At 33.4% G+C, this 24,457-nt stretch overlaps 2 protein-coding genes across 2 annotated transcripts; one reads left to right on the plus strand and one right to left on the minus strand.

Moving 5' to 3' along the window:
* The first annotated feature begins 3,942 nt into the window (after window positions 1-3,942).
* On the plus strand, window positions 3,943-7,657 carry LOC122607873 (mediator of RNA polymerase II transcription subunit 18). The gene is made up of 5 exons (XM_043780943.1): window positions 3,943-4,041; window positions 5,697-5,796; window positions 5,996-6,053; window positions 6,150-6,512; window positions 7,231-7,657. Exons 1-5 carry the CDS (start codon window positions 4,006-4,008, stop codon window positions 7,331-7,333), a joined length of 660 nt encoding a protein of 219 aa, XP_043636878.1. The 5' UTR covers window positions 3,943-4,005; the 3' UTR covers window positions 7,334-7,657.
* Window positions 7,658-9,060: 1,403 nt separating this feature from the next.
* On the minus strand, window positions 9,061-22,529 carry LOC122607601 (exocyst complex component SEC3A-like). The gene is made up of 25 exons (XM_043780615.1): window positions 22,175-22,529; window positions 16,807-16,877; window positions 16,617-16,697; window positions 16,417-16,484; window positions 16,230-16,332; window positions 15,994-16,139; window positions 15,768-15,885; window positions 15,568-15,672; window positions 15,384-15,485; window positions 14,087-14,224; window positions 13,876-14,004; window positions 13,363-13,443; window positions 13,196-13,270; window positions 12,906-13,079; window positions 12,695-12,830; window positions 12,271-12,329; window positions 11,822-11,992; window positions 11,631-11,710; window positions 11,462-11,543; window positions 11,252-11,349; window positions 10,727-10,835; window positions 10,544-10,612; window positions 9,986-10,051; window positions 9,814-9,903; window positions 9,061-9,418 (listed from the first exon to the last, which is right to left on the minus strand). Exons 1-25 carry the CDS (start codon window positions 22,350-22,352, stop codon window positions 9,308-9,310), a joined length of 2,640 nt encoding a protein of 879 aa, XP_043636550.1. The 5' UTR covers window positions 22,353-22,529; the 3' UTR covers window positions 9,061-9,307.
* Between the last annotated feature and the right edge of the window lie 1,928 nt (window positions 22,530-24,457).

A 24,457-nucleotide genomic window follows, 5' to 3' on the forward strand; every position in this document is an offset into this window, starting at 1 on the left:
GATACAACTCATACACAATGCAATTATCTCAACGATATACATTGAGCCACCACTTATTCAATGCATATTGAGATGCCTCACTGATGGTGCTATACCCATGGCAAAAGCCCTATAATGTCTTGTTCACAATTAAAATACAAGAATCGATGATTTAATTTCAAGAACTTCTGGATAAAGGACTTTATTTGTCAAGTAGTTCTGGGTGCTTCCGCTTTAGTTGTTAAAAAGAAAGATGAAAATTTTCAAATGTATATCATTTGTTATTGCTATAATCAGAGATATTTAATGAGATGAAGTTAAACTCTCAAGTCGTCGAGATGAGTACAACCAGATCTATTATGTGGAAATAGCATGAAACTTGCCGAATGTGAGTCGTTTTATTTAATTGAAGTAGCGTTATGATCATGCCATAGTGGGGACTATTGTAGTATTTCATAAAAGTTTTAGTTGATGAATGGATACTGATCCTCGGGTGAATCTTGAGAACTTATAAAGTTTAAACAGTTAGTAGTAAAATTTGAGTTATTAGCGATTTTGTGATGATGGTAGATATGTAAAAAGAGAATGTGAATGAGTCTAAAGTTGAGTGGTAAACAATTGCATGATTGTAAAAAGAGAATGAAACGATTATTGAATTGATGACAATCATTTGATAAAGAGGTTATAATATGATAGTACGAGATGCATACAATTGCATGATTGAAGTTGGTATAAGACTATAAGGTAGCAAAACCGGATTTGAAAAAGAGGTTATAATATGATAGTACGAGATGCATACAATTGCATGATTGAAGTTGGTATAAGACTATAAGGTAGCAAAACCGCTGGTATTACAAAAACGAGTATAAGACCATTGGGTAGAGAAACCCATGACATCATTATTGTTGGTGTAAGACCATAGGGTAGTGAAATCAGTTAATAGTGGTCATAGGTGGGTAAATTCCTATGACCCGTATGTTTGTTGAATGAATAAGCTAGTAGATGGGTAAATTCCTACTAGCAAGATTTTGATTGTTGAATGAATAAGTTAGTAAGTGGGTAAATTCCTACTAGAAAGACTTGAATTATGAATATGTAAGCTAGTAGGTGGGTAAATTCCTACTAGCATATTTGATGTTTGATTTTGAAAGTTGATAGGTAGGTAAATTCCTACTAGCAAAATATGATTATTGATTTTGTGAGCTAGTAGGTAGGTAAAGTCCTACTAGCATAATCCATGGCCATGTTGAAAATGATTTCTGATGATTTTTGTGTTTATGATTGATATGAATGAAATGGCTATCAAAAGATAGACTATGAATGATGTTTGATGCTTTAATGTTTTGGTAACTTGATTATGATCATATGTATATGCATTCACTAAGCGTTACTTATCGTTTTAGTGTTTATCATTTTTTAGGGCAAGGTAGTAGCCGTGGCAAAGAAGTGAAAAATTAGAAGAAATTTGTGTGAAGCTTCTGGGTAAGACATTTCTTACCATTTCTCACTTTTGATGGCTAGAAGATCCCGAATATCCATGTGTTCCCAAGTAGCCCAAGCTTGTAATTTGTATAATGTAAATGATGGTTTTGATGTCATGGTTTGCATGTCATAAACTTTGGAATCCTTAACTTTGAAAAACTTTGGTAATGTTGGATAAATGTTTTATTTGCTTGTAACTTTGGTTCATCTAGTTAGTGAAGGGTTATGAAATGTTTAATCACATATTTTCAGCTTATTTGGTTAGTTAAAGTGTTTGAAAGGTTTGGAATTGAGTCATAAATTGAATTTTGTCGAAAAGTACATGTTTTGGTCGAAACTGCAGTTGACGGCCGTTTATATCTGATGGTTGATGTTCACGATCGCTCCTGGAGATAGTTAGTGTCATAATTTACGAAACTAAATTTTACGGCCGTTGTTGTTTTGATGGTCGATAAGTACGGCCGATGCTGGAACATCGACCGTCAAACCTTCTGACCTTTTTCCAATGTTTTTTGTCAGGACTTCGTTTGACTTTTCCGAGACCCAAAGCTTGTACAGTAGTCTTATATTAACATATAAAGGAGATTCCATTTGTTGTTTTTCAAATTTGACAACTTTAATTTTTGGCGAAAATTTACAATATTTTTCTAAGTATAAAATGGTCCAACTTGTTTTAAGTTTCAATTTGTTTTTATGACTTTCGATTTTAAAATGATTTAGGATGTCACACGATAAAACACTATCACCCTAAAAGTAATGATATAAATCGAAATAATAACAAAATACAAAAAAGACAAGTAACATTTACATAACTCATATCTAAGAAATGTAAGGAAAAAAACCCCTAAAAAAAACCCAAACAAACAAGCTAGTTGTTTTTCACTACCACTTGAAATAATTTTATATATGTTATATAACGAGATATGTCACCCGGGCTTTGCCCCAAAAGACATTACGCTAGTTCTAAAAATGATCTAAAAGGAAAAATAAGGATAAAAAGATCGAACACAAAAAATAACAAATTGAGAAAGGAGTTTATAATAAATATTAGTTAAAATAAAAAATATATTTAGAAGTTGAAAATAAAAAACATAATGAAACAAAAATTATAAAACAAAATAAAAAACAAAAACATAAAAGGTATTAAAAAAAAGTTCATAACTATTATTAGTTAAAGTGAATACAAAGTTACAAATTATAAAGCATGGAAATAAAAAAACTAAAATTGAAAATATGAAAAACACAAAATCCAGATTGTTAAAGTACATATCTTAAAAAACATAATAACACGGTACCAACACAATACGGCGGTGGTGACAACAACGACGATTTAGTGGTGTCGGTGACGGGTGGTAATGACATCGATAATTGGTGTCGAATGGTGTACTGTGTAAGTTGATGTAATGGAAATAGTGGAAATATTTTAGAAGATAAAGACTTAGAGTATAAATTAGCAAGATAAGAATTTAAAATATAAATTAATTCATTAAGGACAAATTTACTAATCTTTAATAACCTTTTCCATAGAGGGTATTTATTAAAAGTAATTTTCGAATACTTTCTAAAAGTATGGGGTTGATAATTATTATAAAGGAGTATAGATAACTAGTCGATCGACCATCAAATGCATAAAAGCAACCAAATTAAACAAATGCATTGAACTCTTAAAAACATGTGAATGGACCAAAGAAAAATGCAAGACCCAAATTTAAAAACATAAAGTATGAAAATCATGCATCCCAAAATTCTAAATAAGCCTCTCATTGTAGTTTGTACGAAAATCGTTGTCAGACACCTAAACTGTGTGAAACCTCTCATATACTAATATTTTAGTATTAATGAATAAATACTTAAATCCGCACGAATTTTCTAATTTAGAAAATTAGTATGTAAGTATTTCACACTTAACCTTAAAATCTTAAATATCCTACAACCTTATATTACTATCTCCGTATAATAATTATGGCCTTATTTGGGAAATAAAAGTTCGAGTAATCGGCCGGAGAACTAATATGCCGAGATTTAATGGATATATGTCTAGTCCATCAGTCAAAACAATTATTAAACTATATAAGTGCCCGTTTCTTTTTTTAGTTATCAAGTGTGAGTGTATTTTTTTTCTCGACATTCAGTCGGTACACGACATCAGAAAAACCTCACTGTATAATGGTAAAGCTTTGCACGTACCCTAGACAACGAGATGTTAACTATAGGCCATTAGAAGCATTCGGTGGAAAAAACCCTAAAATTTGTCATTACTTGGGTAAAGCCTAAGAGTGTCCCTAGTTGGAATAGTCATCATTGACAACAAAATATATTAAATGACTGAATTTATAAATAATGTTTATATATATTAAATAAAAGATATGTAATTAACGGTTATTTTACTTATCGGAAGAAAAAAACCCCAAAATTTGATTTAAAAAGTAGCTATAAAATGACACTTTTCATTTGTCACTTCCTTTTTCCTTTTACAATAATAACTTAAAGTTTGCCCCCATTTACCAAATCAAGAACTCTTTGGATTGAAACGAAACTTATCATATGGAGTGTGTTGTTCAAGGAATCATCGAAACACAGGTACACTTAAACTATATTACATATCTATATCTGTATGATTTTATTTTTTTCTTGTTTTAATTGTAAAAGTTGAGGTCCAGCGTATTAAGCAGTTTCCCAGTTTATTAAAGTATAGTTTTTTAAAGATGGTTGATTCTTATTCAAACCCCAACCAAAAGCATAGAATAAAAAGGAAATTCCTTAGTATTAAAGTACTTTCTGCATAAACAGAATTGTTACTCAAGAATTTTTGTTAATTAGCCAAATAAATAAAAGTGTGGAGCGCCGTATCACTATTAAGATTATAGGGTAAAATGGAACGCCGGTCGTCGGTCACTTATAAGATGAGGGGAATTTAATGATGCAGTTTTTTTTGGCCAACATTATATGTTCGGAAGATGCAAAATATTAGGGGTTCTGTCACATGTCATTTTAAATATTAACTCCTCTTGTATGCGATTTGGAATTAAAGAATATGGCTTTAGAGGACTGAATTTGCAAATATCTGACTCAAGAGACGATAAACGGTTTAGTTTGTATGCGTAAAGTTGGTGGTTAGTTTGGAGTTTAAGGACTTTGGACACGACGATAAGGGCAGTTCTCTTATACGTACTACTATAATAATTTCAAATGTGACTCGATATTAATATCATTCAGGCAAGTATAGACACTATAAAGTGATATGTAAACTAGCGTATGTATTGGGTATGTGTAAATGGAATTTGAGGTTGGATGAAAAAGTGCTAGATGTTATTGGTTTCATGCTGCTACGTTACGTTGCTTCATCTAAGCCTTTCTTTACTTTCAGTTTGGAGATAATTCTTATTGGTGCTGGTATACTGGGATTTTAGTAAGAAACCCTTTTGTAGTTATTTGATTCTCTGATATATATTAGAAAATAATTACATCTTTAAATTTTGGAGCACGGACTTTTGTTCTTTGCGATCGTTATCTTCGTAGCTTTAGGTTACCCTGTGCATTGACGAAATGACCGTAAGTTAAAATCAGTAAAGTGGTAGATGTTAGACCTGTGTAATTGAAAATTGTGTTGTCAGTAGTTTGTACCTCAATTATAAAGCCTAATACTCGTAAAGCAAACAGATTATTATATAATTGTATGATCATGAATATTCAGAATGCCTTATATTAGCATGTTGTCCTTGCCTTGACTTACAAATGGATCATAAGGTTAAATATCTGATGCATATGAAAGCTTGAATCAAATCAAATAATAGTAATATAAAGAATATTCAGTAAGTTATCTAATTTGCGTCAGATAATTATGTTACATGTCTGTTCCATTTACATTGTCGTATATTACAACGATGTGTTTATTGACTGTTAAAGTTTTCATGATACCTGTCATCATTAACTTTTCAAAAAAAAAAACAACCTATCATCATTACATAAAGTTTAACATAGAAGAAAGGAGGGATAGTTTTCCTCCAATACCGTGTTATCTATGTTATCCTTATGGCGAAAGTGTATCTTTTCTGAACGCAAATCATTTCGGTGGCTCCATTATTTGAAAGATTGAGTTCTTACTAGTGAGAGGGTGCACATTTATCCACCTATCTAGACTGTGACTACTTTTTTGAAATTAAATTATATCAAAACAAACCCTTCAATGAAAAAAAGTGCATGTTTTTATTTACACACATGGTTTTATATTGCAGCATGTTGAAGCCCTTGAGATTCTTCTTCAAGGCCTCTGTGGAGTCCCAAGGGACCATTTAAAGGTTCATGAGTTATGCCTAAAAAGTGGCCCCAATCTAGGTCAGTTGTACTCTAATGTATGTAGTAAGGAATGCAGTGATTTAAGTCCTGCGTATATTCATGAATACAAACAGCTAAATTAGAAGGCTTGCATTATCTATTTTGTGTTGTTTTTTTGGCCTTATGAAGCTACCCCCTAGGTCACCCATTGTTTTTCCCCAAGTTCATGATCGTTAAAAGTAAGAATTTGATTATATAGGTTCTGAAGCATCAGAGGTTCGACTTTTATGTGATCTCCAGCAATCTGAGCCCTCTTGGTAAGCAGAACAGTTTTTTGTATATCGTTTTGAACTACTATTGAATCGTATCGTATGCATTCTCTCATGGTTAACGAAAATATTTACGTTGTACAGGACCGTTCGACATGTTGGGGGTTCAATGAGAGGTGCTGGTGCAGACCAAATTTCTGTCCTGGTGAGGACTATGGTAGAAAGCAAAGTGAGCAAAAATGTGCTTCGTTTGTTTTATTTGCTTGGCTACAAGTTAGACCATGAGCTACTGAGAGTGGGGTTTGCTTTCACTTTCACTTTCCAAAGGGGTGCTCAGATAACCGTTACAGTGTCCTCGGTTAGTAAGATGCTAAAGTTGCATGCCATTGATGACACTGTACCCGTAACACCAGGCATGCAAGTGGTTGAAGTGACTGCACCAGCGTCAGCTGAAAACTACAGTGAAGTTGCAGCAGCAGTATCTTTATTTTGTGAATATCTTGCACCGTAAGTTTCCATTTCTATGAAATGTTGGACATGTTTTTCCTACTTCTAAACTACATGACACTGATTTCATCTAGTGATGTTTGAGTCATATTATAGTTTTAATATCTAGAGGTGGGAATTTCAAACTGTCTACTTATGAATGGGTCTACTAGCTGGTGTTTTATCTCACACGGATCAAACAAGAACATATAGCTAGGGAGCGTCAAGTGGGTTGAACAGGATTAAAAGTCACCCACACTCTGATTTTGGTGCATTCGACTGCCTAAGTGGCTTGTATCTGGAGATTTAGACCATTAGCGTCGCAATATTTTGCAGTCATAAGTCACTGTTAGTGCATGCTTTATTTTTGAAAAAGTGGAAAAGAGAGTGTGAGGGCCAACCCAGCCTTCGATTTGTACTAACAATGACCTGTTTCAACCCAAATACATTTCGACAGATTTCCCGACCCACCCAGCTTGCTCTTAGCTTGTTGAACCTTGTATTTGTCATTTAATTTATTCTATCTTTAGATGATTGAATTTCATGAAATTTTAGAGTAACTTTATTGAGTTTGATTTTTTGGTCAGTTTCATAGTTAAGGCCTAATGCTTTTGAAACTTTGTTGTATGCACTATTGGAAACTATAAAAGATGTCATACAACAGATTGTTGGGTTTAACCTTTTATTTAAGTTATAAATACACATCATAAAGCTGTTTGTTATGTCATGAATTTTTCAGGTTGCTGCATTTGTCAAAACCTGGAGTTTCAACTGGAGTTGTTCCAACAGCTGCTGCAGCTGCTGCATCTCTCATGTCATACAGTGGAAATACAAATATGTAGGCACCGTGCACAACCCGAAAATAGGTGTTTTCAGGACCAACTGCTTTGGAAGTTATGTTGTCACTGGAATCTGGAGGCTTCTTACACTTTTGTTTATGGCCCCTCAACTACTCGAGGTGTTTGAATTTCACATATATATTCATGGAAATTTTGTATAATTTTAGGTAAAGATATTATGTAGTTGCATTGTTAATTATTTTTTTTTCAAATGGAAAACTATCATCAGGGACGAAGCTTTCAAGAGGCCTAGTCCCCTGTTTTTTTGCTTAGTAGTGTAGTTTGATTCGTACTCGTAATTTGTTCGAAATTTTTATTTTTCTTAAATTGATAAGTTCAATTTAATTTTAATTTTACAAGGTTTGAAAACATAACTGAAACTATCCGCTGTCAAATTGTGATGTATTATGTGATTTAAAAAACGCAATCTAAGAAAATATACCTGTCTATGGATTAAGAGTCTAGTGTCTATGAAGTCCTTGCATAGTTGCATGCTTCGATGGCTTGCATAATTTTTTTATGTAGACCGGGTCATTAGTGTACTGTCGATGGCTTATGTTTTTAATCTAAAAGCTACAGCATCAACAAGCTCCTAGCATTTGGAGAATTGGAGCTTTTGGACAATATAACTACTTTCATACCTCTCCTAGTTCCAATAACAACCAATTGATTTCATTAACTTTCAACTACAGTTTCGAAGAGACTACCAGTTTGATTCGTTAATTATGCTACGAACCGTCTAATTGCCAAAATACATAGAATAGGGAGGATTAAGTCTGTTATATGCTGCAAATAGGAACCGACTCTTTTATTAAACCAAATGAATAATCTACCTACAAGGCTACAATCACAGTTTTATACTATGGAGGTGACTTCAAAAATCTGCCTTCCTCATTCCTTGTTCAGCCTCTGTTGTGTTGGAGTTTAAAAGTATCTCATGGAGACCACATACGGCTTTAAACCTCAAAAGTGCCTTCGTTTTTTTTTTTAAGTAGCATTCTATTCTACTCCTACTCTTAAATTACACATATGCCTGAAAACCAGGACTCTCGAAAAATCTCTATTAATTCACCCTCACAAATGTAAGAAGTGGGACTAAAACACAGGTGAATCCTCCCAAGGTCAAAGACCTTACCAATGGACCACCAACCCCATTGGCTCAAAAGTGTCTTTGTATCTATGATCTCAGACATTTATATCATCACCAACCTTGACCATACCGTATGTTTCAGTTTGATCCTTGAAAAGAAGTCAAACCTACATCTTAAACTATCAAAAGCCTCATCAGGCATTTTAGCTTGAAGACATCATGTGTTCAGGTTCTATCCTTAATAATATCATCAAATCGGCTTTTTTTAAACCATTTTCTGGAAGTGTAGGCATGGACAACAGTGTAATTCAGCTGGGTTCAACCGAGGGGGGAAATATGGCTGGTAAAGTAGGGTAATCGCCGGTTTGGGTTAAAATAAGTCGATTTTTACGACACGGGTCAAAGCACATAGGGCCAATTCTTCTAGTAAAAAATATCATGTAGAGTGTATATATACAGTAAAATAGTATCTGAATGACTTTCAAGGTATTTGGCAGATTTAAGATAAAAATGCAACCCAAACAACTGTGTAATATAGACAGAACGGCACACTTGAATTTCAAGGAGACCCAAGAAAAGAAATCATGACACTATTTAGTGTTTACGAATTATGCCAGAAAGAAAACAAAACACAACAAAATGAAGAAAAAATGAATCAAATTCTATATATACTTTTCAGATGTTTTATTCATAATCCAAATTAACATACAAACCAAATAAAACTAAAATGAACCTCGAAATGTTGAAATAAAATTAGTGTGCCACCAAAAACAGTATACATATAAACTTAACTACAAACAATAGAGACAAATTCAACTGCTTACATACTAACACAAATATACACCCAAAACACAATATCTTAAGAGTCTAAAATAAATACTGAAACCCTACATATTTGCTAAAATATCTCTCATTTCTGTTACGGATGGAATTGTCTCACTGGGGTAGATCTTAGCAACAAGTTGAGCGAAGCTATCATATTTGTCAAGAAATTCTTTCTGTAAATCAACAGCCATGTTAGAACCTTTTAAATATCAACACTAAGCTAATTGTATACAAAGGTAAGTAGCCAAACTTTTAATGCAGAATAAAATACAACATGCAAAAACTAAAGGTAATACAACATTCCAAATTTCCGATTCGACATAAGCTGACTTGGTATGATACGATGTGGCAGAACCTTTTGGCAAACTTGATTTCTTACTAACATGTCGCCAGAAAATGTTATCTTAGGTAATTGCCTTACATAGTTACATCAAAAGTTTCGAAACGTTGATGGTCTCTATTTTCATGATTTGTTACCCAAGATATAAATCAAACAAAAGTTGGTTACCGTTTTAGACTGTATATATCCGGTAGCTGATAGTATTAAGCATATAAAAACTGAAAATACCTTGCATTTATCCCAAAGTGAAGGTAATAATTCCTCAGAAGTCAAATTTTTCTGCAGCTTTTTATACATTGCACCAATGTGCTTGTCGACCTATGTATGAAACTAGTTGCATTAGTCTTTCCAAAATAATAAGGGGGGCTTTTCAGTGTATTGTTATTATTATTACACTTACGCCTGCTAAACTTGATTTCACCACCTTCCTAAGATCCATTTTTGATAATCCAAGCTGGAAAGGAATCTGCAGTTATCAAAGACATTATAAATCAATGACAACAACTCTGTCTTAGGGTTTGGTTTATACTTGATTTAAAAGTACATGTAAAAGTGAATTTCAACTATATAAGGTGCTTCAAGCATTAGACCTCCAACCAAAGGCAAGATACCCGTACACATTACAACATAACAGAAACTAGATCTCTGCCAGCGTTACATGGACTTCCAAATATAACTATCCAATATGATAATCGAGCTATTGATTAAATGTTCAAAAAGAGATGATCGGTTTTTAATGTATCTGTTTCATCATTAAAAACAAAATAAATTCGGAATTCAGAAAGACAAAAAAGTCTGAAATACATTTTTGAAGATCATCAATTCAAAGTAACTGCTCTACTAATGATCTCATTTATCTATTTGACAATATCTCCGAATTATAACTGTTTACCAAGGTTTTTTTTTCTATATCCCATAATATACTTCATTGATTACTTAGCAAATGATAAGCACTAACCTCTTCAGGCGTGATAGTATACATCAAATCCTCAATTCTCCGAGCAAACTGGAAAAGTCGCTCAAATTGCTGCAATTATCGACAACCGACCATCTTAATTGACTTTAGATCAAGAATACATGATGACTAACAGTTCAGATATTTGAATTAAAGCTACCAATAAAGTTTCAGTCTTTTTCTTACATAATATATAATCACACTTATATGCCGTGTGCAAGCTTGTTCATAGGATTCACTTGCTTGATGATAAAACTTGGCTAAAGTTGGCACAACATTTGCCAGATCATACAGACTGCATAAAACTGCTTCTGATCAGCATCTTATGTATTAAAGTTGGAGAACTGAAGGAATAGAATCACAGAATACTAGGGTTGCAATTTCGACACATAATTTATGAACGGGTCAATTTGGGTTATGACTCATTCCTAATGGGCCGGTAAAATGATCAGCAAAAAAGGATGGAGATCAAACGAGTCTAGCAGGTTGACAGTCGCAATCGCCCAAAGTGTATTTAAAACACTTAACATCATCATAACTTGTTTTATTTCTTGAAAAATAATATTGATATCGTAATCACATAGTTATAACTTTTGTAATCATACCTATAACATTAGCAGATAATAGAAGCGGACAAAAAATGCTAGTGGTCAACCCATCCCCAACGCTTCCCAACCTGCACATATGACCACCTCTACAAAATACTATTACCTATTTTGGAATGCAGCATAGTTCTCCAGAAGAATAATATCAGCATATTTGGGGTCTGTCTGAGCAATCTTGTCCAGAGTAGCAAACATCACGCCAATCTGGCAAAATATTCACCGGTGATTAAATAGTTTATACATAAGATAAATTCAATCTTTTAAGGACTGATACGTTGAGACGGGTGAATTTGGATCATTAGGAGAGACTACTTACAAACTTAATGTATGCTTGATCGACTAAATCTCTAGACTGTCCTTGGATATATTGTTCCATACGTGTAGCAAGAGTTGCAAATCTACATTTACATCAGGCAATTATACATTATGTATGTTAATAATTAGTACCAAATCGAATACATATGTAACAAAAATGACCATTTTACCTGGGAATGTATGACAAAACACCCATTTGTCGAACATTTCGTTCATTTTTTTCTATCTGGTGACAAGCTTCATCTACAAACTACATTTCAAGAGACAACTTAGAAGCAATTCCAAGTCTCAAAAGGACAGAAAAAAAAATGGACATGATTCAAAATTATCACACTGGATCGACATAAAAGTCATAACATACACGGGTAAACTGTGCAGTTATTTTTTCTTCTAGTTTATCAAGCAAAAGGCGTACATATCCGGCTGCATCTGCTTTCTGACCAGAAATATACCGTTCTGTTATGCCATGCATTGATATGCACCGTAATGGATCAATTTTGTATGCCCAGTCGACGACCGCATAAAAATCCTCCTGTTAACCATCATTCGCATAAGAGCAAACCTTAAACAAAACATCAAACTATAATCATTACTCCCTCCGTTCCATCCTTATTGCCCCACCTTACTAAGTTTGTTTGTCCCAAAAAGGTTGTCTTCTTTCATTCAATATCAGTTATAAATGACTTGTTTTCCTATTTATACATATTATATATTAAATGTTCCATAATAAAAGTCAACTAAATTCAAATACAAGAGTAAAAGAGACTTTTTATTAGTTCAACTATCGCATCAGATAGTTAATTCCAGTACCTGGATCCCATCTAGTAAATCACGTAGTGATTCATTTAGTGCTCCAAGCTCAGATATACCTGCAATATTTTAAGTGTAGAGCTCAACAACAGTATGAGTTGAGGTGGATATTTTAAACCAGTCTCTAGTCAATTAGGGTTTTTTATCTTAAATGAGTCAAATGAAAAAATATTAACCAGACCAAACTGGTGGGAAATCACCCAAAGTTACAACCTCCTAAGTCACTTTATTGCAAACTTTATTATATTATTGTTTTCATAACTATAACTAAACACTTACTATAAATACAATTCTAAAAAACAGATTTGAATAAAAACTGTTTGCAGGTCACCAATACCGACCTAGCCTGTTTTTAACACGTTACCCAACCTGAAACTATGTTGCCAACTCTAAGCATAAGTTAAAGACATGAAATATATTTTACTTTTGTTGTTGCTGTCATTATCATCAATGTCCATAATCCCTAAGTCATCTTCATTGGATTTGTCACCATTCGCAGGACTCCCTGGTGCAGCAAGCGCAGAAACTCCAAAGCACATGAAGTGCGAGAAGAATGAACTCTGCAATAGTGAAGATAGTTACAACATTTTCAATTAGAAATTAACAATAATATATAATTATGATAAATAACTTACCTCATCAACAAGGAGTGGGATAAATATAGTTAGCATCTTGGCATATGCTTCTGAGACTGTGGAAGTATCTGCATTGTTAACATTCTGATTTGAACCAGTGGAGCCTTCAAGCCAGACATTTGGATTTCTTGAGGCTTTAGTACCAGCTCGAAGCTCATTAGCAAATTCACGAGCCTGGAAACAATAGAAATGTTTTAATAAATTATCTTTGCAGTTTCATGTCTTAGCAGAGGCATAAAATGCTAAATTGAGAAAGTATGTTTAACAAGTTTATGAGTTACGACCCATACCTCGCGCCGTAAAAGCAGATTAAGGGACATGCAGTAAGCTTTCCTCAAAGGGCCCAAACAATTTTTATCAAGACTCTGCACATAATGAGTACAGGATGCTTTTGTTATACAATTAAGTTGAAATATCTTTTATTAATGATTGTATAGCTAATACGTATAAAACTTACCTTCAAGTGTTGTAGCAGGCGAGCATAAGTCCTGCATTTGAAGCGAAGATCAGCATGATCAGGCCTCTTCAGCTGCCCCCGCTGTCCAATTCAAAACACCCGCAAAACCCATACTTATGAATTTCAAGATGTTTAACAATACAAATACTAAAACATGGCAACAGGCAGGTCGGGCAGTTTGTGTAATGGAAAAAATAACATGCTTTGATTTACACGTGTCACCTTAGAAGAGGTCAAAACAGGTCACTTCATGTTGTTTGGTTACCATTTGTTTGTCAATTTTATAAGTAATGAATGTGTCTATAGATCTCTGGATAAGAATACTTGGGAGCTTGTATGCATTAAAAAGAGCCTTTGGATGACTTCAAAACCTATTTGACCTATTCCCCTGACAGCTACATTTTTTTCAATTGACCCATTTGAGAAAGGAAAACCAAAATCTGCCCCTTTATAAGTAAAATGGGTCAATATTGTCATCCCTAGAATAAACAAGAAACAGCCTACAGAACACACCTGGGAGAAGTAACTTTTATCACTTATCATGAAATCAACCAAACTAGCAAAATAATTTCTCAAAAACTCAGAGGCTCTTCGAACAAAAGTTGTTTTTAATTTGTCAAGTTCTGCTCTCTTCTCCCTGACCTGTAATATAAGAAAACTGGGGTTAGTTTACATGCGATGAACAAAATATTGCAGGAGAAGAAAAAGTAAGAAATCAATATACCGCTCTAATGCTGGCAAAACTTGGATCCAAACTAGGTGCTTCAAGGCCACGTAAAGCACCAGTTAACCATTCACATGCTTCTATATTTTGAAGCATGCGAGCCTCGTCAAAGGAACCTCCTGTTAGGCAAGCTGCATACTGGAAAAGACACAGGATTATTGAACTAATAACTAAATAATTCCTAGATGTGGCAATTTCAACCAATTAGTTATAATTGGGTCGTTTGAGGTTATGCTTTATATCTGAAGGGTCAAACAAGTTGGTTAAAAAAACAAAAGAAAAAAACAGGTAAAAGTAAAATTGGTCAAACGGGTAGAAGTATCACAAACTGTAGCTTTTGAGCAAAATACCTCAACGGTTCCCAATCCCGCCATGAGCAGGGTATGGGGAAGGTGGGATGTAGAAAGTCTTGCCCCTACCCAAGGGTAGAGAGACTGCTTCCAAAATGGCCTATGGACAGAGCGTGTGAGAGTAAACAGTGTGTGCGTGGAGCTAGGGAAAGAGAAGGGGTGGGGGTGCGTGTGTGTTTATATGCACGCTTAAGTGTCAAAAAAGAAACAATATGAACAACCAAGTATGCAGACAAGCATACACGCATATACGAGTACAAAAATAATCAGAAAAGCCTATATAAGCCTATGTGTGAAGGATGCTATTAAACCTATGCTAAAAGCATATTGAAGTATCTAAACCTAGTGGAAGCAGCAATTATCTACCCATGGGAACCTACGACTCATAAGCAATGTACATGAAAGTAACCCCGCAAGTATCTACCCATGGGACACCCAGCCTTTTGTTCTACCCTAGTAGTATATCTATACTTAGAACTGAAAGCCTGAAACTGGAGCAGGGGGGCTTCTAAAAGCTTTTTGAAAGTTAGAAGTAGAGGCAAATATCTACCCATGGGAAACTAAGGCTCCTACGCCTCCTTATCCCAAAAAGGGGTATGAAAAAAGATAAAATAGAAAAGAAAAGAACACCTCCACTCATCCTATTCATTACCCTGATTCTTATCCGTCAAAAACTCCTGTCAGAGGTCATGTTCTCAGATAAAGTTAATGCATAATACCTTTTAATTCATACTTAAAAGAAGAGTTTATTAACTGATAAAATATTACACACCCGTCATATATAAAGAAGTAAAAATAACAGGACAAGAAGCATTCAAGTAAACCTGACAAAAGATTTACATGTCTTGATCCAAAGCCACTTTGACCCATCACCTAACCCACTAATCCAACAATTTTGCCACCTCTAAATTAGTTTCAGAAAGTTATAACAATAGAATATTTTGTACCTCTGAAGGTATACGCAGTCTCTCAAGAAGCTTATCCAGCTCCTCGATTAGAGCTTTATTATTTACAGACTGCATTTCCAGCTGGTTATTGCGGGTTTCTATCTGTGATTTCAGATTATAAAATATGTATAGTTAAAGTAGATGTGAAATATGGAATAATTTGAAGATATAGATAAATACGTACCGACTCAATGTCCTCTCTCATATGTCTAAGTTTTACATTAAAAATCCCTAGCCATTCATCCATGTCATCAACACAAACTGTGGCTGCCTCAAGCCCCTGCAACACCTGCTCAACATAAGCATAAAGAAAATACCTTAGTTGACCATCACGTGGGAAGTCAAAACAAGATTGGTGAAATCAGGCTAAAATGAAATATTTACCTCATCTACCAAAGGCTCACTTTCCAAAATAGCATGAACATTTGCTGCTTCCAAAGCATGAAGTTCACGCTTTAACCGTTCAGAAAAGGCTTCTGCTTCCCCGATACCCATCACATATCTGAATACAATGTCAATATATGGTGTTATTTTAGTAATATATAACCCATTGTTTCACAATTAAGTATCTTAGCCCTTATGAACAGAGAAAGAAACATAGTAAACATACACACTCAAAAGAGCCTCCATGTCCTCTTCTTCTGCTTGAGAAACAAGTTCTTTTTCAACTGTAACCTTCATGTCACTTTCTGCAATGCCATCTGTAGCAGGTCCATCTTGAATACTTCGTTTCTTAGAAACCACCGGTGTATGTTCCTACAAGATCAAAAGGATTATAAGGTATATTACTATTATATGTAATAAACAATAGAGCAACATTTATCAATTAGGAACATTTATACACACCTTGGCCCAAAGAGCCATCTCCACTACATCAATACCCACAACTTTTGGTAGACGGCCCAATACGTCTTTACACATGTTCAATATATAGAGCAAGAGACGGTTCCTATAACATCCAAAAATACATAATTACTAAAAACTGATTTATGTTATCATGGTTGAAGTAATGTATAAGTTGAGGCCACATTACCTGTCATCAATATTCCGCATGGTCCATTGAGGAGGAGCAACACTTTGACTTCTAAGATTATCAAAACCCTATAGAAGGAATAGCCAATTAAGTGAAGGAGCAGTCTATCTAATATAATCATTGATCAGTAAACTTGCTATAAAGAACACATTGTAACCCTGAGAAATTAAAGAATACAAGTCATGTTGAAGAAACATTACCAGCATAAATGTGCATCCACTAGGGTCATTAGTTAAAACCTCCACCTTTGAAAGATGCTTCAACTTGTATAGTTTTGCAGGCTACACATGTTTTACAAATAGAATTTTTTAAATACTATCTGAAAAAAATGATGTACAGTTATGCAGGCAGAAGAAGATCGAGGGGAAGAATGGAAAGATAAATATGGACCTCAAGAACTCCTCCATTTGAATACTTCAAGACATGGAGAAAAGCTTTAGTTTGTTGAGCCTTTTCTTTTGCTGCATGCACCACAAATAGTTACAGACCAAACTACATTCATCGTTTATAATCTATATCCCCAAATTAAAAAAAAAATTGCAAAAAATGTTATTGTTTGTTAAGTGTAAACTTCTCTGCTTGTTAACTAGATATTCTTTGCATATAAGTAACCAATTTTTTTTTGGGGCATTTAGGACATACACAACAGATACTCACCCTTAGTAGTATCAGAATTCAGAAGGAAACCAAAATGTTTATATTCCGTAAACATTGCCAATGTCCTAACTTCAGTGTATTAGTAAGCCAATTTATGCAATAATAAGATAAAAATATAACTGTTGTTACTTGATAGTAGAGTATGTCAATACGGTTGTGTTTGCATGAGACTTAGGGGGTGTATGGTTAAGTTTATTTTCCAGGCTTATGGATTCCGCTTCTTGGGTTATTTTGGGTAAAAGGGTTTTACACTGGTTAGCTTTTATATATTAAGATTTAATCAAGCGGGTCGACTGAATATCAACCCAACTTTTACTTTTTACACTTGCATGCACCATTGTGCCACATCCACTACCAAAGAAAGCGACATCCACCCTCGAACCAAAAATCTAGACACTAACAACTATTCATGACTAGAAATACAGAAAGCTACAGTGCATTATACAATGATGTAGGTAAATTCCAAATTGCCAATGCTACTTCCACTTTGCTTGTTTTCTGGAACCATAGCGTGAAAAGCTTGAGTCTAACTGTGCCAAAGATTTCCTCAACAAGCTGATCAACCGTTCTTAATATGAAGAAGCTCCTAGGACCAGCCTTGTAATTGCATATTGCGCTGATCTACTCTTCCCAAAGGGAACAAAGGAATAAACAATAACATCCCAGTCACACTAATAAGCTCGTCCAAACAATTCATTGAGCTTTTTAGCTTAACCTATAAGCTTGTAATTAAGATTATCTAAAATGCCTTCCATAAGATGAGGGTCTTATTGGGTCATGCATATATGGTTGTTTGAACCGACTTATTTCAGACATGCAGCCCATTTAATTGGTAGCCCCTCCGATCTTTATTTTCATCATTCAAAGCATGATCGTATATCATAACATTGCTTACTCCCTCCTCTTTCATGTGGGCCTTTGTTACGTATTAAACCCCTTCCCACCTCCTCTTGTGCCTTTGATTGCCACACGTCTGATCTGTTCTTTTTTTTTACGTTTCTTTTGACAATAGTTTTTGGTAAACTTCTAAAATCTACGTTTTTCTTTGAATTAAGACTTGTACCCAAACCGTTAAGTGAACATGCAGCATATCAAGTTTTATAATAATATCCTTAATTATTAAAGACGTGGCAATAATGCTATATAAATATCATTATCTTATATTGAATACTTGATATCAAAATAATTTATTATTTTAAACTAACACTAGTTGATCATTAAGAATTTTTTGTTCATAAAACTCATCAAACAATCGTTTCATTCACACTTACTCCAGACAAAGGATTAATATGGTAATATTCATTCACACTTAGCTTTTGTTCTGTTTGGTCACTTGTCTATTTTATACATAAAAGTATTACTAACTGGTCCAAATTGTCCACCTTTTATTGATAATTCGAAAAAAAAATATTATTTTGTCCAAAAACTATATCGCAATTCTAACCTAGCATACAAACTAAATTTTGGAAGAGAATCTGTTAGCATCGACAAGTCCCTCTCACAGTTAGACTTTCACTAATTCTCCTTCCTCTTAGCACTTGGGATTTTTAATCAAAAAGATTCAACTTTAACTTAAAGATTAACTAAGCCAGAAGCTGCTGCCCTCCTTTAAATTTTATTTGTAGAATGTTTATTTAAAAGCTTCTCATACTATGAATATGTCTACATAAAACTCTTCTTATTACAACTGAAGGGTTGTTTGTGAATGGCGAAACCACAAAAACGGGTCATTATAATAATACAAAAGGTTGTCCTTTAAGAGCATTGAGTATGGAACGAAAATGCTGAACCCCGAATGCTTACATGGCTGTTGGCACAGAACTTCATTCATTCCCTCCTATTGTTTGCCGAGCACTTCATCAAGAATCCATCAAGATTCTTGGTTTCATTGCCGTTCCACGGCATGCTATCTATCATCTACTTTTAGTTAATAAATGTAGGCCCACCTTATATTTAATAAGCTTGTAATAAGCAGAGGAGTCATTTGATATATTTGGTTTTTTACTTTTGTTATATTCGATAACAAATTGTGGAAAATAGGTTCAGACTGTAACTTACATATAGAAGTGGGGAAGAGGATAAAAAGCTTATTTTTATTAGTTAATGTATGTATGGTGGAGAGTGAAGAGTGGAGACTAGAGACTTCACATATATATATATATCATTAAAACTAAAGTTAAAACATAGACAAACTCTCTAAACTGACCGATATATCTATCTATGCTTCCTAAAGAAAGTGTCATCAACGATATAACTAATAATTAATTACTAGATCTGATTTTAAGACCAAAATTTGAGTTATTATTAAAATTTACAAACATTTTTACTAACGAAATGGTAAAACAAAGGTATATACTTATACATAAATTTGGTTATCTTAGTTTTATGTTTATCATAGATAATTTTTTATCGTAATATTTTACTTATATTACTAAAATATGTTTATTTTTATTTTTGAATAAAAAGTAGTTTTAAAATAATTTATATAACTTTTACATATAATAAAAAAAAAATTGGTATTCTGCGTTCTGGATCGTTCTGTATTCATAATGGCTAAAATCTGATGGAATAATGAAAGCTGATGTCGTTGATGTGGTGTTCTGGATGATTCTGCACACTGCATCGATACCTGATGCTCTAAGCAATTATTGGATAAGATATTTGAATAAAATATATTACAAAAAAGGGTTGTTCTTGAATGGGTAAACCACAAAAACCTCTTTTTCTAACGCGATGGCAGCAATGTGGTTATACAATCCTCTTATGAGACTAACATTAAAGTTATTTTGAGAACCCTTTTTTTGCAAGAACCTATGAGAACTTTTCAAATCAAACCCGGATGATTATTTTCTACATGAAAATTGTTTTTTGATTGTTTTCTGAATAACTTATGAGTAATTTTGAAGTTTATAATTGTGTGGAGGCATGGATTATCATCCGTTATACAATTATGTGGAGATTTGGATTCTTGATCACATGTGCATGAATATTGCTATGATTACATGTGATCGACTTGCATACATGTGATCATAGCAATATTCGTGCACATGTGATCAAGAATCCAAATCTCCACATAATTGTAAACGGATGATAATTCATGCTCGACACAATTATAAACTTCAAAATTACACATAAGTTATTCAGAAAACAATCAAAAAACAATTTTCATGTAAAGAACAATCATCGGTTGGGCTTGATTTGAAAAGTTCTCAAAGGTTCTCACAAAAAAAGGGTTCTCAAAATAACTTTACCCTATATATATATGTGTGTGTGTGTATAGGGAAAAGTGAATATAAGGTTGTCCGACACCTAAGCTTAAGTATGGAACCCCTCACATACTAATTTTTTAATATTTGTTGAATTTTAATTAAATCACATGGCCCCCATGAATTTTATGTATTAAAAAAATAATATGTGAGTGTTCCACACCTAAGCTTAGGTACCTAAGAGCCTTATATTCCTATCCCCCATATATATATATATACATATAAAAATATTTTAAGGGTGTTCTCACTAGAGTGTTACCCCATATATATATATATTACATATATCACAATTCTCCATCTTTTCCTGCTTCAAAAACTAATGGGTATACAGCTTTCTTCCCTAATCTTTAGAAATGCATCAACTTAACGTTTCAACCCTTGAATAGCTATTTCAAATACCTTAACATACATATAGAGTCAAATAATCTTATCAAAAACTCAATATTGGGCAAATTCACTTCACCTACACAAATTTTTGTATCTAACTAAAGGAAAATTCTTTGGGATAATACTGAACTTTACACATTTTCCTATTGTACGTATCATACTGTAAACCTACTTTATACGCATCAACTTTCAAAACTTGTTATTGTATGTGCTCCTAGGCCTCTTCATTAAGTCACCGGTTCATTTAATGACATGGCAGCCATATACACTGCCACGTCATCAAAATGAGTGCTACACAACCAATTTAGACGTCATAGGTGATCAAAATTTCAATAATTTCTCATGTATTCCCCCCCCCCCCACCCCCCACCCAACTCGCAATTCACAACATCAGGCATCCATTCAAACATTCTTTATGAATCAAACTTTCTCAGGTAAAAATATCGCAAAAAGAACGCACTTGAGCAATGAAATCACAAAAAAAAAGAGTTATTCTTAGAACAGTAAGGTGGTAACACATCTCAATTACTCCGCATCTTTTATACTATTATTTATATAAAATACATATCAATTTCCTAAGCAGCTTTCTATCATCTAATCTGTCACATTCTTTTTAAACACTTCAATTAACCTATACATACTTCTAAACCTCTATCTCATGTAACAAACTTCCTATTTCTTTTAACCACATGACATCATCATAAGTTGCAACGTCATCAAACACATTCCAGTGTGTCATGTCAGCATTTCACAACTTATAAGAGGTCTCGTACATACAACAATTGTACCCAATCCCAGCATAAGTAGTGTATGAGGAGGTAAGATGTAGACAGTCTTACCTCTACCCTAGGGTAGAGAGACTGCCTCCGAAAGAACCTCCGGCGAAGGTATGAGAGTTAATAATGAACGTGTGTGGTATGTATACATATATGACAAACTAAAATAAAAACATCCTAATCAAGTAAGACCTACAAGCATAAATGATTAGCATGTAAGGTATATGGCCCAAATTACAAGCATGTCATCGACCAGAACGTATAAAACATACACACATACAAGCATATACAAACGTACTAAACATAGGGCCGGGGTAAGCCTATATAGTATCAGGGCTGTAGGGCCGTTAAACCGCCTATGTTAGAACTTAGAAGTGTATAGGTAATCGGTGTATCTAAATCTGGATCCTAGCCAACCCGTTACCCGTATAGCCGCCATCTACCAGGAAAACTATCACCTAAGGAGAATGTCCAACCTAGTCATCTTCCCTATAAACTATATCCATACATAAGATTACAAAAACGGAATTTAAAACAATATAATAAAATAACAAAACATGACAAGTTTAATATATTTTCGCACATTTATCGTAAAACAAATATTAAATGCAATTACATACATAATATAAATACTGTAAAAATAAAAAAAGTAAAAAGTGATCAAGAACTTACTGGAGATAGCAAGAACCCTAGGCTTAGCCATTTGACCTTTACCAATTTTACCAGTTTTACCCCAAACCCCCCGGCTTTTCGCAACCCGAATCGATAAAACTACTTTCTGTTTACTTCCTTCCATTGCTGTCTCACATGCTTTTCGGAGCTCCGCATCATCCGCACTCGATTGAGCCATCTTTTTTTTTACTGTCTGATCAGATCTGAAACTTACAGTTGTTGTAATTATAATGGATGAATGATGTATTTGTAGTTGTATGTTTGATGATGATAATTGAATAACAAGATTTCACCTTGTTTTTTGTTGTTGTTATATTGACTGGTGAAGACTTGTTATGAGAAAAATTGAAATATTATTTTTTAGTTTGTATTTTGGTCTGTTTTTGTGTTTGAGGCGTCTTGGTTATTTCTGTTTTGAAGTCAACATAAACATGTTTTAAACTTCATTCCAATTAGACTATCTCCATTGGGATGTTTTGGGCACCCTTGGGTGCCCTTGGATATCCTTTGCGGTTAAAGTTTGTCCAAAACTAAAGATATTTTGATGCATGCCCTTACCAAAGGCATGCCCTTAGGTGCCCTTACTTATATTTCTTTTGTTTTTAGTGAAGTTAAAGGATATGTAAGGATGTTTGTATGGTTGGAGGTAAAATTATAGGATTTTAAGGATTTATAAGGATGTGTAAGGATTTGTAAGGATATGATGTGTCAGCTCAAGGACGTCTAAGGGCGTCCTTAGCATTAGAGATAACTTTACACAAATTTTGGTTTGATGATACCTCATAGGTGATGATAGGTTATAAAGTACGATAGTCAAATGCTTTACTAAACAGCTTCCAAACTCGGATTTAAAAATTCCTTAGAAAATATATCGAATGACCTCTCTAATGAAAAAACATGAAATTTTAAGACCACACATATAATTTTTATAATTTATCGATGTACGAGTTTTGAAATAAAAGATTTTGAATGAATTATAGTAGTAAAATGATTTATGAAGGAAAGAAAAATAAGTGGTTAAGATTTGAAGGAAAAAAAAATGAGTAGTTGAGATTTATTCTAATGTATTATGAATAAGTGGCAGTGGTATTTTGGGGGGTTTTCAACTACTTAAAATTGAAAAAATGGAAGGAATAATTGTTTTATAATATAGTAGAGATAGAAAAATCTATATCATTTTAAACGTTTTGTCGATATATTAAAGTGTTAAAAGCTAACAATAGACGTTTTAGAAAAAAATTGCAAAAACTTGTTAGAGAGTCGTACTTAAAACTTAGGTAAACTTAGAATCTCATGACAATTAAACTTGCAAAGGTTAAAAAAAAAAATTTTAACCAATTAAACTTGATTTTGAAAGAGTAAGTTATATAATATTACAAGTTTTATGATCATTGAACATTTAGTGTTTTTTTTTAAACATTATTTATAATTTGTGTTTAAATTTTCTTTTTAAGGTGTGTCATTTTATGAACTTTTTATAGAATATTAATTACATTAGGGAAATGATAATTCTTTTTAAAAAATAGCTTCAAAATAATCTTAATCATAAAATCATGCCACGTCAAAATCTCAAAAGATCGTATAAAAAAAGATAATTAACAGATTACACATTTTAAATCTTTATAGTAAATACACCATTAAAAACATAAAATCCAACCGGATATTACATAATATCCTAATAGCAAACATATCCTCAATGATTTGAAATTTTGGATCCCTATGACGTATAAATACTTGGATCGCATTCAATATTCATAGTGTTTTTAACCATTTAATTAAGTTAATCAATATCTCAAATTCTCAATCATTCAACCAATAGTTAACAATATATAGCAAAATGTACTCACTTCAGTAGAAACTATGCATATTAGTGTAACATTGGCTATATAACAGATAACATTGTACTAGTTCTGGTAGGAAGGAGTCTTAATTTAGGAAGACACACTTATCAATATATGATTGCTTTTGCAACATCCCAGCATGGATTAGGTAATGTCTTCTTTTTAAATTTGTTAATTTGGGGTCCAAACAACACAACCATGTGACAACGATCACACTTACAAGTTATAACAATAAATTAAAACTAAAAATAAAGCTAGATCACGAGAAAAATACAACACAAAAATTTAATGTGGTTATGTTGGGTTATCATAACTTTTTAAGTGGCTGATACTCCTTGCACACCTCCTTAAATTAAAAATAGTATGGCCCCTCTTTATATTTTACCATTGTAATTTGACCACACCTTTTGTGTGGTCCTTCAATATTTTGTCCGTTACTTGG

This window comes from Erigeron canadensis, chromosome 7 (genome assembly GCF_010389155.1).
Source record: "Erigeron canadensis isolate Cc75 chromosome 7, C_canadensis_v1, whole genome shotgun sequence".
Taxonomy (NCBI): Eukaryota; Viridiplantae; Streptophyta; class Magnoliopsida; order Asterales; family Asteraceae; genus Erigeron; species Erigeron canadensis.

Coding starts and splice junctions, on each gene's coding strand:
- LOC122607873 (XM_043780943.1), top strand. CDS start 4,006: ATGGAGTGTGTTGTTCAAGGAATCATCGAAACACAG. Junction 5,797..5,995: donor AAAAAGTGGCCCCAATCTAG/GTCAGTTGTACT, acceptor TTGATTATATAG/GTTCTGAAGCATCAGAGGTT. Junction 6,513..7,230: donor TTTTGTGAATATCTTGCACC/GTAAGTTTCCAT, acceptor TGAATTTTTCAG/GTTGCTGCATTTGTCAAAAC.
- LOC122607601 (XM_043780615.1), bottom strand. CDS start 22,352: ATGGCTCAATCGAGTGCGGATGATGCGGAGCTCCGAAAAGCATGTGAG. Junction 16,878..22,174: donor TAGGGTTCTTGCTATCTCCA/GTAAGTTCTTGA, acceptor TGGTGCATGCAG/CAAAAGAAAAGGCTCAACAA. Junction 9,419..9,813: donor CACTTTGGGATAAATGCAAG/GTATTTTCAGTT, acceptor GTTGATTTACAG/AAAGAATTTCTTGACAAATA.